The 18717-nt window shown below is 34.6% G+C and overlaps 1 protein-coding gene across 33 annotated transcripts in view; it reads left to right on the forward strand.

The window, feature by feature from the left end:
• The window catches only part of LOC106177031 (uncharacterized), a 64995-nt gene that overhangs the window by 17714 nt on the left and 28564 nt on the right, over window positions 1-18717 (forward strand). For all 33 annotated transcript variants that reach the window (XM_087006208.1, XM_087006203.1, XM_087006210.1 and 30 more), the window contains exons 7-10: window positions 13340-13375; window positions 15000-15035; window positions 15523-15558; window positions 18346-18417. In XM_087006208.1, the coding sequence (XP_086862334.1) occupies window positions 13340-13375; window positions 15000-15035; window positions 15523-15558; window positions 18346-18417 (180 nt within the window). The remainder of the gene's footprint in view (window positions 1-13339; window positions 13376-14999; window positions 15036-15522; window positions 15559-18345; window positions 18418-18717) is intronic.

The following is an 18717-nucleotide window of genomic DNA, read 5'->3' on the forward strand; positions in this document are numbered from 1 at the left end:
TGTGTGTATTGCTTTGGTTTTTGCATTGCAGTTTATTGAGTTATTGGGAATAGGCATAGTTGTCAGAGCACTTACTCCCTCTTCTCTGAAAGTGCAGAAAGGTGTTCTATGAAAAGGGAGGTGAGAGAGAATATTTAGTAAAATATCAGACTTTCACCTTGTTTCAAACTCTGTTAAAATATTCCAGCACTTTTTCTACAAGAACTTAACACTGTTATCTTTTGTTGATAGGTAACCAACATTAACTAAACAGACTTTGGCAACTTCTACAAGCTATCTCTTCAATCTTTTTTACAAGGAAATTGATGAAATTTAATTTGCTATGTTGCTTACAGATTGACATTTTCATAAAGCAGTTGATTATTGTTTGTGTCCAGAGCGGGTCATGATCCATGGGGGGGGGGGGTTTGAGGGGAGTGTTAGTCAGAGATCTCTTCACATTCATGGGAAAAGCATTTCAATGAAACTGGTATATGATCCAATTATGACAAAGAATTATTCTAGAATATCCGATGATATTCAATCTCCCATGGTCAACAGTCCATTATGTTTATTTTCACACAGTATAAGCTATGCAGTTTTGATTACAGATATATTTTTGTTTTGTTTTTCTTTTTTTGCTCACAGCAGTGTTTTTGGACTTTATTTATAACAATTAGGACAGTGCATTGTGCAGAACTTTGAATTGAGGTAGACAGCAGAGCTTTTCACAAATTGGCCTACAATGCAATGAAAGAACACAATGGAATTGTAACAATCGTAATTTCAATAGATCGGTAACATGTGTTGCTGGCAGAGGTAATGCATTCGAATGAATCACAGTTCAAGAAGAGACTGGAGGACCAAAAAGTAATCCACTGTTATTCATACTTATATAGGATTTCAAAATAAAAGAAAGAAAAAAGTTAGTTCATCATCAGCTTGGCTGTGTAGTTTTGTTTTGGTAGGCAGTTTTTCAGCGTACATCAAAGGTTTTGGCAAATGAAACAATTTTTTTCTGATTTAGAAGGTGGCGAAAGTCTCAGGATGCATGCCATTCAACAGCAGATGTAGCGCCAACTCCCTGACAGTTTTGAGTAACAATACCTAATGAACAACATGTGCGGCTTCCGAACACTTCATGCAAGTATTTCTGTCAAAGGCCTGCTTTCATGTCTGTTTGTTAGCTCCAGTGACCACTATCAAGAAGTGATTTTCCCTAACAGTCTTATTCTGGATTGTGCTATAAATTCAGCAGAGAAGTTTTTCCAAAGTGTTTGAGATTAAGGCCGTAAAATCCATTTTTTTTTTCAATTACACATTTTGTTTTGCATAACATTTATTCAAGAAGTACCTAATAGCCTGTTGCAGACCATAATATTGTTATTTAACCTCTCTAAATTTATGAAATCTCATCCTAGTTACAATGTATTTGGGTGGCATTGGGTGATTTGTTGAAGGAAGAAGATGATATTTTAAAAAGTTGCAAATATTATTATTATTATAAAGCATGATAAAAAATACTGTGAAAACGGTCAGGAAGACTGTCCAGTTGTGAGGACGTCTTCTTCATGGGGTCTTTATGAGCTCAGTTCTAGTTTGGGAAATGAACACTGGTCAGAGTTTCTATTAGGTGGCAGTAGGTAACACAGATGAACATTTAGTTCTATGCATAAAAAAGAACCATGCTCATGCGTTCTTTATGGTAACACGTCTGGGTGGTAGAAACAGTTAAGAGGATGTACTTTTGTGTCAAAATGACAGACTTGAAACAGATCTTGAAATTTTGATGACAATTTGTCACTTTTCATTATGTTTCTAGGCTAACTTTATGCTTCAGAGACAAACAGAGATGTGTTTTTCTTAAACTGACTCTTTCAGTTGATTGGTTTCTACGAGTCTTGAGTTTCAAGACTTTGGTAATTGGGTATATGTTTCAGTATTGGATATAGGGTATTTCTTTTAAAGCTGTTTTTGTCTCTGATGTTTGTTAAATGTTGAACAGTATTTTTCTTTTAAAATAATTTTGCTAAGTAAGCAAACATATCATATCACAATGTTTTATTGGTGGTGGGTTTTGGTATTAATGTTCTAACTTTAAAAAAAACTTCTTTGAAAAATGGATAATGATAAAGGGTGCAGATATGATAACAAATGAAAAGTAAGAGAAAGATGGGGAGGGGGAGGATATAGAATAAAAATGTGTTTCACATAATTTTACTTTCTGGTTGGTTTTAATTTATTCAGAAGCAGACATCTTGGTTGGTCACTTTGGGTCGTGGTGTGGCAAACTTTCTCGCCATGTGGCATCATATCTTTAAAACACTGAAGAAAAAAATCAAGTTCATAAAATTTAAGTGGAGACTTAGGAATTGAAGTTGAATTGAGCTATCTGCATTGCTAGTATATTTACCAATCTGAATCATTTGAAGGGTTTGCCTCAGTGTTTTCTATTTTAAGAATCATTTGGTTAACTGCTGGGAAGGGATGTAAATGCCAAAATGGCTGAAAAAAGTAGGATATCATGCCTATTCTTCATGTATGCCAGCCTAAACTATTCCTGCCAATTTGTCCAGAAATCTTGTCCAAGCTCTCAAAACATTTACTAAATACAGCTCAGTTGACTTCACTGATAGAGAAATGATGGGGAAACCATTTCACAGGACACTTGACTATGTTTGGTTTATTGAGGTACAGTTACCTGCTCAGATTTGCACCCATTTATAATTGACATTTGGAGCAGTGATTTAAAAGACAGTTTCTTGCTATGAGGCATTGCCACAGCTACAGGCACAGTCAGCAAGCCACAACCTGAAAGTTTTGGCAAAAAAGTCTGATTTGGATCAATGGCTGTACACTTCATGGACTCCATTTATGTTGATTTTACCAAGCTGGCTTATTTTCTGTCTCAGTGGTGTGTATCGGAACAGAATGGGGTTTTTTATTGTTAAATGAAGTCTGGCTAAATTCGTTGAAAAATTAAGAGAGACTTATAAAATGTCAGTGAATATAAATACCTTCAAAAGTGAGTCCTTGGTATGTGTTTGATATTACATAAGAACAATTTAGGGTTATGGGACTTAAATTTTTTTAGAATGAAATTATGTAAAAGTGCTTATATAAAAAAGCACTCTGTTTTCCTGTGTTTTTGACAGATTGATGGCAACATTTCAGAGTGAGGACAGGACTGCTGGGAAGACAGCCATTGTCTTGATGCTATCTCTGGGTTCCTCTTGAGTTTAGTGCCACAGAGTGGCAGATTTTATCTGGAACAGGAATATCTTGCATCTCAATTGTATTATTGAACAAGAGACTGAACCATAATACTTTTTGAGGAGCTCTGCCTGATATTCATTGCTGTGTCAGTTTGTTTTTTAGAAACATACATTTCTAAGGTGTCATGATAATAAATTGTCTCTCACTGGGTGTGCCTACTCTGGTGTCAAATTATATCTTTTTTGACCTTTTCACTATCTTGGCTTGTTTTCTATATACTGTGGATTTGTAAGTTAGTTTACTCCTGCCCTTATAAGATTTGTTGGTTTACTTCTGCCATCTCATTTCCCTTGGAATTGGTCCTTGAAGACCTGGCCGTCATTTGGTAATAGAAACAATTATAGAATCAGGCCTTAAAGTTTTGCAGGACTATTTGTTTGACTTTTCCTTAATTGGCCTTTAATTTTCCTTCTGTGTCTATCTATATTCATTCACACTCATTGCTTCAAGTAGATTCCAAACAGTTATCTTCTTCATGCCCATATAGGACACAGAAATTGACTGATATCCAGCCCCCTATTGAGTATAAAAACGGGCCTGTGCAAACAGGAGGGAAATGATGCCCAAATCTGATTGGAATTTTAAAAAATAAACAGTATCCTGGCTCTTTTGATAGTATAAAGAAGAAATAAAAAACTGTTACATATTTAAGCACAGAAACAAAAGGCATGGATTTTTTTCTGGTCGGGCAGTAGAGGGGCACTTCAGTATTATTCTAAGTGGAGTAAAATCAGACAAAAAATGTTTCATGGTACTTGAGTTTTTGATGTCTTCTCGTCTGACCCATGTCATACAGTTGTAAGGGAGGGTCTGTGCGGCCCTCTGGGAATCCCATTACTCTTTGATGTTCTTGCTCTCCCAGCTTCTCAAGTGTCCTAGAGTCTAAAGTATGCTGTTTTCTATTGTTTGTTTGCATTGTGTATAAGTTGGTGCATGAGTTTGCCACAGATTGCTGTTCTAAGGGCAGGCAAGGGTGTTTGCAGCCACTGTTAGCCATAGCATGACTTATACCCAAAAGTAATATGGCTCTAACCAATGCTGGAGCAAAACTAAAACAAGTAAACCAAGATATTTTAAATGTTATAAATATGTTATTGTATCAAGGTTGATATGCTTGAGGTTTTGTTGCTATAAGGAAGGCAAAGCTTTATTAAACACTTATTGTGCAAAGTTGGTACAGGTACATGTATTTTGGTATTGTAAAATTTTCTTTAGCCAAAACCTGATGCAATGTGACAAAATTTTGGAAATATATGGTATGCAGTACAAAAAAAGATATAACATTAAATCTTTGTAAGCAGATGCGCTTCTGCAGAATATTTGTTTACAATTAAACTTAAAGTGTTCGAGAAGAAAATTGATTAAAACTCCCAACATATTAGTACTTGATGAGAAAAGCCATCTCGTCTGTAATCAGGTAGATGGTCTACTGAATGATGTGACAAATAAAAGACACTTTGACCAATAAACAACGCTATTAAGTGTTGGCATGCCAGGTCAAGGAAATCTCCACATTTTAAAATAGATGACACATTAACAGAGTTGGGAGGTTTTTTAAATTGAGGAACAAATTAATTTTTCCTGGTCATGATTTTAAGTCCAAAGATTTGAGTCCTAGTCAACTATAATGATTTATGTTGTTGGCCATGTTCAATTATTTTCCACCTCTGCCACCTTTCCCACTGTAAATGAGGACTGTTTACCTTAGCAACTGGTGGCTAGGTCACTCTGTGGAAATGAACTTCCTTTTCTCTCAAATAACTGAACTTTTTCAGTTTTCATAATATCAGTAAGGTACCAGCTTGCAAACCTGTCCTTAATTGTTAACATTTGAATTTGGCACATTCTAAAATTTGATGACGAGGAAAATATCAAAACGGTCCCTAGATAGTTTATGGACTCATGAGACAACATATTACACGTGATAGTTGTTTTCTTAACTAGACTCATTTTCATAAGTGTTTCAAAAGATAGAGAGATGCATGTTAGACATACTGTCAATTTTTTATGAGAAAGGGCGACACCACTGCCATCTTTTCTTTAACCGGTGTCACGGCTTTCAAGAGCTCCATTTATGTACCAAATGACACAGGTTAACAGTGGACACCACAAAATGACTTAAGGTCAAGAAAATGCCACAGAAAACAAAAGTGTTTAAAGTGGCAGCTAGATTGATTGAATCAGTCAGCCAGCCTGTAACTGGCTAAACAAGGACAAATTAACTTGGCCAAAGTATAATAACCTTGGCAGCAAAATATGCAAGATAAAGATTGTTTTTGTAAGATCTTTTTGTATTTCAACTTGAATCACCCCTCATCCTAAGGCTAAGAGTTTTCCCCAAAATGCATCAGATGGTGAAACCTCAAAATCATTATGTGCATTGAACCTTTTAGCTCTGGTATTTTAAGTAAGCCATTAAAATCACCAGGACCTAAGCTAGTGAAGGAACAAATGACTGTCTCCATGGTAAAAGTTGACAAATTGTAGGCCACTATCCTGGGGTTCCACTGTTGATTTACATGTCAGTTCTCATCTCCGGTGTGTTAAAGGAAACCGTGCACAGCAAAGTTTTTTCTCATGCAGGAGCATTTACTGCTATTCTACAAATGCAGAAATTGGATTATTTCTGCATTTGCTATAAATATGTTTTAAAAATTTTTAAGCCACAAGTCAAGTCCTGTTCTTTGTGAAGAGGATGTTTGTTTTTTTATGTACAGACACAGATGTGTCTGTACATATTGCCATCACCTGCGTCTGTCGTCGCCGATCATGTCGCCATCGCCGTGCACTTTCAGCGTTAACACCATAAGTGGAAGACAGTTTTACTTTTTGGCTTTATATTTACAGAGCTGACTAATATTCATAAAACGCAGGTCAAGTTTGAAAATCAGCATGATCGGGCCATTATTGTAGAATTTATGCTGTTTTTTCACTTTTTAGCATATATGCAACACTGTTAACACATTTCAAGGAAAACCGATAGGCCTGTTGTCATGAAACTCACAGGAGTAATCAATCTTACTTAAACGCAGGCCAAGTTCGAAAATCGGCATGATCAGGCCACTATTTTACTAGTTATGCTGTTTTTTACACTTTTCAGCATATATGCAACACTGTAAACACAATATAAGAAAAACAGATAGGCCAATTGTCATGAAAGTCACAGGAGTGGTCAATTTTACTAAAATGCAGGTTGAGTTTGTAAATCAGCATAATCGTGCCATTATATTAGAAGGTATGCTGTTTTTTCACATTTCCTCAGATTAAGTTTTTAGGCATGTTAACAGTCTCATTATTAAACTAATAAGATACGTGAAAGTGTTTGTTTGACATGTCCTGCATCTTTACAACATTGTTAGTTGATTTTGTAAAAATGATGGTAAACATGTTATCGTGTATTGTGTAATAAAGTTTCAAAAATGGAAATAAACTCATATCATTGCAGTTTGTCAGATTCAATCATTCACTATGTTCAGAATCTCAGAATGGAAGAAATTGGACATTTAACACTGCTTTATTGACATTTTTCTCATCTCATCAATTTTCTTAGTTGATCATATAAAAATGGCAGTAAACTGTTAATTTTATTTTATGTTAAAAATTGTTAAAAATGGGGAAGAAAAACATTTCAGAACAGTGCTGTCTTGTTTACATTTTGGCATTTTCAAGTTGTGACTTTGAAGTTCCATGGGCCTGAAGACCTTTGCTAGTCACATTTTCTGAATATCCATGATACTAATATTTTATTATTAAAAATTGATGGTCATTATGCTGTTAAACATTATGTAATATTGCATCAAAATTTGAAAAAACCTATTTTGGGCACTGCTCCCATGATTACCTTTTAAGAAAAACCATGTCACTTACTGTTCTCAAACTTACAGGAAAGAAACATGGGACTAAAATACAGCTTCAGTAGGCAATGCAATCTGCCAGTTAAACCGTTTTTTTGTGAAAATTTAATTTTTCACATATTGGCATTTTCAAGGTGTGACTTTGAAGTTCCACAGGCTTGAAGACCCAGGCTAGTCACATTTTCTGAAAATCCATGATACATATATTTTGTTATTAAAAATTGATTGTCATTATGCTGTTAACCATTATGTAATATTGCATCAGAATAGAAGAAAACACAATTTTGGGTGCTGCTGCCATGATGACCATTATGGGAAAACCATGTTACTAATGATTGCCAAACTTTCAAAAAAGAAATACAAGACTAAAATGCAGCCTGAGTTGGAAAAGCAGTCTAATTGACTTCTTTTTCTGGAAGTTTTCCATTTTCAAAGTGTGAACTTGAACTCCCATGGGCCTGAAGCCTTATGCTTGTTTCACATTTTACTTACATTGGTATTACCTGTTGAAAATAATTAAAATTTGATGTTGAATTTGCAGTTTAACATAATGTACTTTTGCATCAGAATTGACAGTAGCCTATTTTGTTATTTCCTGCTTTTTGTCTGTACATTTGACAGCTTTGCTGCCTTATTTTACCTTGGTGTACAATTGTGAGATGAAATCTGTATCAAAAAAAAGATTTGTCAGGATATGTCTTTGTTTTTTAGCCACTAAGATAGAAGTGAGAGATACAGAAATAGAGATGTATAAAAATCCTTTCGTATTCATTAAACAAATGAATTTCATTAACAAGAATGTTATTCATCAATCTTTCCTCTTCATACCATGAAATATGATGAATACATTCATAAATCAAGTGAAGGAAGCAAGTTGGAAACACCCTTATCAGATATTTTCTAAACTGATATTTGGATATATTACTGCAAATGCTTGTTTATGACAACTGACTGTTGTTGCCCTGACTGGCCCTTTTTACAGTGAATCAAAACCTCCTTAAGGATTCTTGGCACATTTGTTACATATACTTTGTCTCCTCCATCTCAGTGTACTACAAACTTTCGTAGTCTCATTCATAACAAGAAAGAAGGCAACAAGGAATATTGATTGTTCATGATTTGGCCAAACAAGGACGCTTTTATTATATAACCCCCACTATCCTAATCATTTTAACAATAACAACAATGTAGCAAATTATTGTGTGCATTAAATGTTATGGCCTTAGGGATAAAAATTATATATCAAATATTCAATAAGACTCATCGTCCTAAAAATTATGATGTGACGAGTCAGCAAAAGTTATTATTTACCAACAATTTTGCACAAATAAAAACTTTACTTACTCTTTTAGCTAGATACATGGCATAAACAGGTTTTGGGTGTTGTGATTCTAAAAATGTGTTAATCTGTTGTTGAGCATGTTAAAAACATTTGAATGGTCCCGAAAATGATGCTAAAAATTTTCATGAATGTTAAAATGATAACTAAATCAGTGGGATATACTCAAGAATGAGTAAAATAAAGGTAAATGCACGAAGCTGGCAAGCCTGCAAGTAGATGTAGGCACAGGTTTCAAGAATAATTTTGAAATCTCATCCTTCTCTCTTAGTTGATGCACTCCTCATTTCCTTATTAACCCCAAGCCTTTTTTTCACTGATCATGGTGAAAGCCCAGTTAACTCCAGTTTCCGGAAGGCATCTGTTGTGTGATGTTACTTAACTTCTTTGGATTCTCATCCGGATTTCCAGTCTAACCTTTGCAGAAAAGATGAGAAAAGCATCTTTTGAACAAAGTCATATGTTATGACAATTGTTTTGGCTTTTACCTAACCAGCAATTGTGATTTGATAAATAACAATCAAGGAATAGTAATGATGGTAATATTGAAATTATGTATTCATAAAACTATGTAGGGAAGCTCTTCCATTTAGTATCAGGTTACCTGTTACTGTTAAAGAGAAGCTAATTTTTTGTTTTCTATAAAAGTATTCATTTTTTACCTATATGCTGCCATTTTTAGAAAGTCACCCAATAGTTATCAAAATTGTGTACAACACAGTAACACTGCATTTCCAACTATTTTTTTGTTAAGATAGCTTTGCAAATTAGTTTCTCTCTTTCCTTTTTTTCCTTCGTAAGTAATGTTCAAGGAATTTACCTCCATACATTAATTGTCAGACAAATTTGGAAGTAATATCTGGAGTAAATATCAATCCACCCACACCAATGTAGTTAACCATCTGTAAAAGAAAACTAAAGATCAGATTTTACTAGAAAGTCCAGGTGAGTTTTACAAACATGTTTACTTAGCTAGCAATCAACTGCCAGACTTTCTAAGGATCATTACCAAAAAGGTTCACGCCAGGGCCTTGAAGATACTCTAATCATCATTAGAAGTGCTTCTTTTTCCCTTTAACTTGGGACTACAGACACTACATTGGGCGCATGTGGTTGTTGGTATGTCCGATTTGCCATTTCCAAATAAAAAGAATTTATTTTCCTCAGAAACCTGGCTGCTGGGGGCAATACAAAAAGTGTGTGAAGTGTTCATTAGAAAGATGTTATTTGGGGAAGATCAGTAATAATGGGGATAAAAGTTCTTCAGTTTTTCTTGAAGTTGGAACTTATTAAGGAAGGACTCAGGACTCAATTACCTCTCTGCAGTAAGCCGACCCTGGCATGTGGTTTGTAATTTACGTGAAATATTTCATATGGTTAAAGTAGAACATCAAATGAATTGGTCCTCATGGTTTCTGAAAGGTGACAGCTAGTTTAGTTAGTGGTTATTGGAACCTTGACCTTGGTTACATGGAAATGCTGTTTATATATCTGTAGAGTATGCAAGTACTTTACAGATTTACAAAGAACAAGATCTGTGAGCTTTTTAAGGTGCAATATATTTGAAAATGTTGTGCCCTGAAGTTCTATACCCATGTAAGCAATGAGGCTATGTGGTTATAAAGATTATCTCAAATGACCAGTCTTGAACTTTCAAGAGGCAGTTACTTATCCCTCCATTGATTGTTTTTGCTTACTCTTCAGTAATTGTACTATATACACTGCCATAGAAACCAGGGATTGGAAACTCAGACTTCAAATGTGCAGAATAATCTGCTCAGTGCATTTTGTTAACTTATTTTCTCTCTGGCTATGTTTTTCTGTCTCATCAAACAATTGTGAAAGAATGCATTAGGCAGATCTAAATGTCTGCATCATAATCTTCTTTTACAATTCAGTGCACATGGACATTGAGTCTCTATTTTTCAAGGAATAATCGACTTCTCTCATCTGGTAATGGGAAACTGAAATTCTTTAAAGTAGTGATGTCTGAAGAAGTTCCTTTCCCAGACCTTTAACTTACTCATGTGCTGCAGCAATTGAATCAGCCCAGTGACCCCAAGGTGTGAATATTACAGTCAGATGCATTCATCTTGCCAATAACAATGGCAAACAGTCTTTTAAGAACAAAAACATGACAATATGGGATACATTTGTGGAGGTTCGTTGCAACCAACTCGAGTCAAGACTTGGTTATCTGCAGTGAATATAGGACCTCTGTTCCAGATGTTTTCTCAGAAAATTATTTGCTTAGGCAAAGAATTTGATTGAGCTTAGATGCACTAGGGAAGTTATCTGAAGGACACAGAAGTGTTTGTTACTTTTGTTGTCTTTAGTCTGAAAGTCTTTAAGAGAAACCTTCACTGCCAATTGTGCACCAGACACATCTTGCTTTTTGTACTGGACTTGTCCTTTTTTGTTTATTACCTGTGTCCAGAAGGTTATGGTTTTGGTTTCATAAGTTAGTTTATGTCTGGACATAACACGTATAAGGTGTCTGTTAGAATATTCCTGACATCATTATATTTTGTGAAAAATTAAGCTGTTTAAAAACTGTGGGTGTGTCTGAAATAGCATGGTTTCAGTGTTGGTGAAGTGAGCATGATTTAAAAAGCCGTTAGAAAGATATATACACTTCATGAATGGGAATTTATCTTTACTTCATATCATAAAATGATTTTGGGACTTTGCTCGTTCTGATTTTGTTTATTAACAAATAAAAGAGAAAAACAAGAATGTTACAACATAAAGTAGATATTGATTTCATTCAGATTGATATCTTTTAAAAGGCTACTTTTGGGATTAAAGCCCTGCCAGAACCCCGTAGTAGGTGTAAATGCCAGCAAGTCATTGTGGTTCACCTACTTCCATGAGGTGTGCAGCATACTCCAAGAGGCACCAGGAATGTTTCCTTTACAATTACTGTGATTTGATTAACAGAGGTGATTGATGCATGATGTAAGGGACCTGTATCAATTCTCCTTTGGAGTAGATTATAGATGTCTAGTATAAGTGTTTATCATGGTTTAATTGTATCACCTTGGGTGTTCAAAGTGAACTGTTTTGTACTTTTAATGTCTTGGGGTCTAAGCTTTCTTTGCAGAAATATTATCTTGTCCCCATTAAGAGATGAAGGAAGAATGACATGTTAGATTATGTGGACTGGTTTTTGCAGAAAAAAAAATGGCTTACCTAAGTCTGTTCCATCTTGCAGATATAAATCATCAAATCAATAACTTGAGAAAAGCAGATGGAATATTCCTTTATTTTCATGAATTGGCCTAAAAATGCATCACATTCAGAATATATATACATATATTTTTTTGTATTATTTAAATGTAATCTTTGAGAGAGTTCTTGGTGTAAGATTAAAGCAATCCACATGCTTTAATTGGTGACCTATGCCTGCCCTTAGTTACATTGGTTCGTTGACTGAATCTGCCTCAGAAATGTTATAGTTCAGGATTGTGGAGATAGTTTTACTAATGCTCTTACCACATTGCAATAAACATACACTAGCGTGCTATTTCGTACTGAAAATGAAGTGTTTTTAATATGTAACCTACATTTAATTTTCCAGGATGTTTTATGCGAACACTGCTCACTCACATAACCATGCACTTTTCTTTGTATTATACAGTTAAGCTATAGATGTAAGAGTACCTCTACAGTTGCTTATTGCCAGGTTGTTTGTAGTCTTAGATTTAGTCACAATCTCTGGTCAACTTTTTTGTTTATGACAGCTAGTGTCTTTGTCACACCTGGTACAATGGCTGTAATGATATCAGTGCTTCAGATGAGACTCTTCAAATTTATCATATTTAATATACTCCCACCTACAGAGCCATATTCATTTCAATTTGGATGAAGTACATGTATCTTATTTGTTTCACTTCTGTATGTAGAACACTAATGTTCAGAGAATTGCGTTGGCATTTGTGATAGGCCCATAGTCGAGGGGGGGTGGGGGGGTGGGTTAAAAGAACCGTCTTTATGGTCTGAAAAGGTTCCTACTGATTCAAAACTTGGATCTACATTCTATTTCTTTCTCAATTTAGTCATCCAAGGGGGTAAAGATCCATTTTTCAGAAAAAGAACTCACTTTTGAAATTGCAAGCTATAAGTCTGGGTGACCTTTCTCAAAATCTATCAAAAAGTTAACATTAGACTCCATGGCAACCTATGCTAGTCTTGTAACGCACATTTCCACGTTTTGTTTGTACTTAACCCAGTTTCATCTGTACATTAGGCTCATTTTCAATTGTAGAAGATCAGAGGGTTTTGGTCAAGTCCTTTGATTTGATAATGCTGCAACAACAGAGGTGTTTGTCCAAGTAATTTTATTCCTTATCTACATATGGTGGAACTTTCCTTTGCCCCATGCTTAAAAGTATACACAAGGTGAAATTCAAATGGATAGCACAATTGCAAGTTATATGGAGAGGAGATTTTGATGTGAACAATTTTAGATTATTTAAAACAATTGAACTTTTTGTCTTTTGTTTGCCATTAATGCCTAAGAAGGTAAAATTTGATGCCTGAACTATTATTATATCCCATTGTTTTTGCCTTTGTGTCACCAAGAATTGTCTTTTTTGACACCAACACAGTTGGTCAGAGATGTGTTAAGTGCTTTGACTAATATGAATTGCTTTTCACAGTCATGTTCAGTCAGTTGACAGTTATCCTTTTAATATACACCATTTAGTTTTTTGTTTTCATGTGTGCATTATAACATATAATTTTTATCATGTCTTGAGAAATCATACTGACTAGACATAAGAGAATGAGAATGAGATTTTCGAATAGTACAGGTTTAATTAAATGATAATAAATTTCATGATTTATGGATTTAATTAATAAATTTGTTCAATTTCTTTTTTTCTTACAGGGATATCGAGGCGGTCGGGGCTATTCAGGATTTCCGGTTTGTGAAGCTCTCATCACTTTCACTTGAGATGCTGTGCAGTGTAGTACAACAGTTTACAGCAACCACTAGTTGAATGCAGACAACTAGTAGAATGCAGGAGAAGGCTGAGCACTAACCTTACCCCCAATTCAAATTGTTAACAGTTTCACTTTAGCAGAGTTGTGCAAATAACATATCCCCCCTTAATGGTCACAGTTGCCTCATGATGTACATGTTTGGTATTTCGCAGCTTTATGAGCATTTTGGTTTAAGAGAAACTTTTGGCACCTATACATTTTTTGCTTATCGTTGGAATGTTTTACTCGAAGTACTTCTTCAGAACGTGGAGTCAGGTTTTGTGGTTTGTGCATCGGGCACATCACACTCCAGGTGTGTACTTCATTTATAATCCAAACAAATTTGAATGTTCTTAGTGATTGCAAGTAATACAACGATAGTCTTGTAATAGCCAATTGGGCCCATGTATGGTTTTGGAACCTAAAAATTGTGTGAGGAACTTGTCAAGCTGTGTCAACACACCCGAGGCTGAGTTTTCAAAGAGTTTGTAGTTATTAAGGCATCAGTTGTACTTTGTGATACAGTGCTTTCGGTGCTGGTGTAATAATTTAACAGTTTGGCATTTAGAGATAATCAGGCCTTACAGACACAACCTTTGAGGTTGAGAGTTTTCCAGAGAGCTCTTTCACAGGTGCTTACGCCTGCATTGTGGAATTGTTTAAATGGATCACATGAAATGGACAGTTGCCATTGTTGTTATATTCAATGTTGTATATTGAAAGTCTTGGATGCTTTTGAGACATATATGTCAAGAAATGTGTTGTTTCTATTCCTTTTAAATGTTGTTCTTGACTTTGTTGTGTAAAAAGCATACGGTAACTTAGTTTGTCAACGAAATTTGTGAAGTATCTCATGTATGAATGTGAAACCTTTGTGAAATATTGTAAAAAAGAAAACTAATGGACCATCTCAAATATTTCTGATGAGCAAATTCCAATAATGGTTAATAAAACTTTTGAATTTGCTGCAAAGCAATATGGGATGCAGTATAAGCCAAGTTCTTGGTATTTCTGAAAAGAAATGCCCTGTTCATCTAAATAAGCTAAGTTTACAAATTTGATTGTTTTGAGATGGTCCATTTGCCTCTACTGTCTTGACCATTCTTTGTATTTCACTTTGAAGCACTCCCATACTTCACCCTATTCTACTGCATGATCCCTCCGAATCAAAACCTACCAAGTTGAAACCAGTATGACATCTTATGTTATGTTTGCTGCTCTTGTAAAATGAATGCCTTACAAGGGTGATTAACTGCTCTAAGCAACTTTCTCCCAGCACTCTCTTGTTGTAACAAGCTTTTCACCTTTTTTACATTGAAGTGGTTGTGGATTTCTATAAAGAATTTAAAAACATTGCAGTTGCACTGTTTTTAATCTTATTCTTGATTTATAGATATTGAAATGAGAAAAAAAATGTATTTTAATGCAGACATTAAGTTTTCAAACAACTGACAAGTATTTTTATGACATTTTAAGCTGTGCTTAAGTTTTTTAAAGAATATAGCTTTTTTAAATACTTTTTAAGTTGAAGCTTTTATAAATCTATATTTGTTTACTTTTTACAGGGTTCCATTGGTCATCCAGGACCCAAAGGAGAACCAGTGAGTTAGGAAATATTTTTTCAAAACCTCTCGGTCTGTTAAATGGCTTTAAATTTGCATTTCCTTAGGATTTTTTTCTTTTTTTTTTACTATTGTATACTAAGATCTAAGAAAAAATTAGCATTATTTTTAATGACAAGCTTGCAAAACCTGTTTATAAACGGACACCCCCACACAGTCTTTGGGTTTTGAGTAAGTAAGAAATGATTTTTGTATTAAGTATAGTAAGGAACAATTAAAAAGTATCCTTCAGTTTGGTATAGGGGAAAATAATGTAGTTACCCAATCTAACACAATAGCAGACTAACTAGCCCATGGATCAAATATGGCTAACCCACTTGAATGCTTGTTGCTTAAACCCCGCAGGGAATCTATTCAGTCTCTATTAGGGGACTAGACAGCAAGTGGGTCATCATATTTGATCCGTAGACTACTTAGTTCGCTGTTGCAAATGCGGCCTAATACTCAATTTTTAACATCTACCTAGGGTGTAAAAGGAAGGAAAGGAGATCCAGGAATTAAGGTGAGATTTGAGTTTATATTTTATTTTGGTCATCTTAGTCTCTGAGTTGATGTTTGTGTGTGTTCTTTAAAGCATAGATTATAGCCTAATTAACTTTGCTGATATAAATATAGATTTACGTAGTTATTTGATTTCATAAAAATTTCTTACTTCAGTATTGTCAGTAACAGCCACAGCTCACATGTACATTGTGTCTATAGGTGTCTCTTATGAACACAATGTGTACAAAATGTTACATTTTGTTTGAGTATAATCCACACTCTGCAAATTGGCATTCAATATCAACTAAGGGGAGCATTGAACTGGGTTCCACCAACTAAACCATATTTTTAACAAACAGATCCAAGTAAGGCAACCAAAAATGTATTAATCACCTTTGACAGCATCATATGCCTAAAATATGTCACCATTACACAAAATATGTTTAAGTGGCTCTGAAAGCCTACTTCAGATTTGGGGGCATTCAGTCAAAAGATCAAAAGATTTTGCTGAATAGATATTGTCTTGCTCCTTTATGTTTGCAGCAGAGGTTGTATTCAAATATTGCTTCCTGCTGTGTGGCACTCAAACAGAATATGCTTGAGCAGTGTTCAAGTGGAGAAATAAATCTGAAGTAACTGTAACACTTTCCTTTTACTTAAGCTAGTCTTGGGCAATGGGAAAAGAGATAAATAACTTTATAAAAAAGATGCACTCCTTAAAGCCACCAGTCTGCCCTGTGAACATGTAAAGACAAACTGGTCATAAATATGGATATAACCTGCTGGCACAACTGGCCATAATCAGATAGTCTTAAAGCCAGGGCAATTATTTCCATCTTTTGAAACTATAAAAAACAGCAGTTTTGTGCTCTTTCTTGTCTGATGTGTCACATCTGGATTAAGCTGATGATGCTTTCTGTTAGACTTCTGTTGAAAGGTGACATAGATATTTAAAGATAATAGTTACTTCATTTTGATATTTTAATTATTTTGATATTTTTAAAAGATCACTGATAGGGCATAGCACATAGTGTATTTTCTCATAATGATTCTGTTTAAAGTACTTAAAGGTATAATAACTCTTCGTTTCGGCCAAAAAATGAATTTTCCTGGAGTAAACAACAATTTTCCCATACTTACCAATGGTAAATGAATCCATTTTTATATTCAAAGTTAGTCCCTGGTTTTTTTCTAAAAAGTTTGTTTTTTTTGTTAAAATCTCTTAAGAGATTTTAACAGAGTATAGCCATCAATGGAGGTCACGTGGTCTAAAGACAACCTCAGATATCAGAAAAAATAGCTATAACTGCCGTTTTTGTGGTAAAACGGAATATATTACATTTCTATGAGTTATTCACAATGTTTTTATTGTGAAATATAGATCCCATACGAAGAGTTATTATCCCTTTAAAATTAAAAAAGTTAGACATTTTATATTTTTTTAAGTGAGAAAGGGGTGCCTGATAAGTGCTCGGAACAATCATCAAACCCATAGGAATATAATGTTTCCTTTTTTTCAATGATTTGAAAATGGAACCCATCAAAATAAGTTACATTGATAATTTAGTTGATGGTTTTTATTAACATATGATAAAAAAAAGTTGACTATTTTGCCTATTTATGTAAAGGGGATAGGCTTTGAAATGTCATAACTGTTTGTTTATTGGGGTGGACTTAAAAGCAATTGAAATGAAATTACGCAATAGGAAAGGGCAAAAAAAGATGCCAGAAAGGAAATTTATGGCCTCCAAATATAGATCTGCCTATGAAAGTAATTTTTTAATAGACTTGTTTTTTCCATCTTTGTTATTTATAACATTTGAAGTCTGTGGATGTATAAAAGCATTTGATTTTAAAGAAAGTTGGTTGTGGGGGTGTATAACATGATCTAGACACTGAACAAACTTAACAAAATAAGTGGTTTGAAGAAAGTGTGTTTATTTGAACATGAACAACATCATGTACTTCCTTTACTTTACTAAATGAAATGACTAAGTTTTCATGTAGGATGGCATGTGTAGCACATCTTTTTAACTCTGAATGTTTATTGCCCATCCCCCCCCCCCCCCCCCCCCCACCACCACCACCCTCACAAAGAAAAAAGAAGAAAAAAGGGGTGTTTCAATGAAAGCCAGACCAAATTGGGAACAAGGTCATTCTACAGACAACTTTTTCTGTTGTGTAAGTTTAGGTGAAAGTACAACATTACAGGTACCAAAATGTCTTCTGAGATTTTGCAGGATATGAAGGTTCATTCTGAAATAGAACAGTGCACAAACATTATATCATTAGTCTCTTTGATCTGAGCTAACCAAATGGTTTTGATATGCAGTTTTAGGAGTACAAGCCCTAAAATTAGAAGCAGTGTTGAGACTGCTGATAGATTTATTTTAGTGCAATGAAATCAATCATCGCATCAGATTTTTAGTTTAAGACTATTTTGAGCTGAGGCTGTTGTTTAGTAAATGTTGTGGCAGATGATTCACTTCTGAAGGTGCACCGCGTTTGTCTTCTTTATATCCTGTTGTTGTGTTTGATAGTCCAGTAAAATTAGCTGCACCATCATCATTACATCCAAGTAGCACATTGATGTATCCCTGCCAGTTAAAGATCTAAAATGACACATAAATGTTAGGGGAAAGAACTCAAATTTATAAATGTCCTGTTTTTGAAAAATAAGTGATGGGAGAAGTTTGAGCAAAATTTTGAGCAAATATTTTATCTTTGATTGTGTTTGTTGAGATTCTGTGTCTTCTCACCAGACAATTGTAGATGCATGTATCAGTAATGCTCTGCCTTACTTCAGGGTCCAAAAGGAGATAAAGGGGACAGGGGTATTGAAGGAAAACCAGGGCTGGATGGTACAAATGGAGCCAAGGTATGTGCTAGTGTGATAGCTGTACCAATGAATTTTTGGTAAAATTGCATGAGTATGGCAAGGATTTCATAAAAAAAATTTTTTCTCAACTGTTTTTTGTATTGTTTTAGAGAAATGGTCATCAGTGGACAACAAACCAGAAATTCTATAGCTTTGTTTTCACTTGATCTTTTTTGAAACAGTTATAAATAAAAAAAGAAAAGGAAAAGAAAAGACATGAAATAGAGAATTGCACTTTATGATCATTACATGTTGGAAAAGTGTTATCCTATATTGAATGTAGTGGGCATTGACTTCTGT

Source organism: Lingula anatina, chromosome 2, assembly GCF_051362555.1.
Source record: "Lingula anatina isolate TDL-2025a chromosome 2, LinAna3.0, whole genome shotgun sequence".
Classification (NCBI taxonomy): domain Eukaryota; kingdom Metazoa; phylum Brachiopoda; class Lingulata; order Lingulida; family Lingulidae; genus Lingula; species Lingula anatina.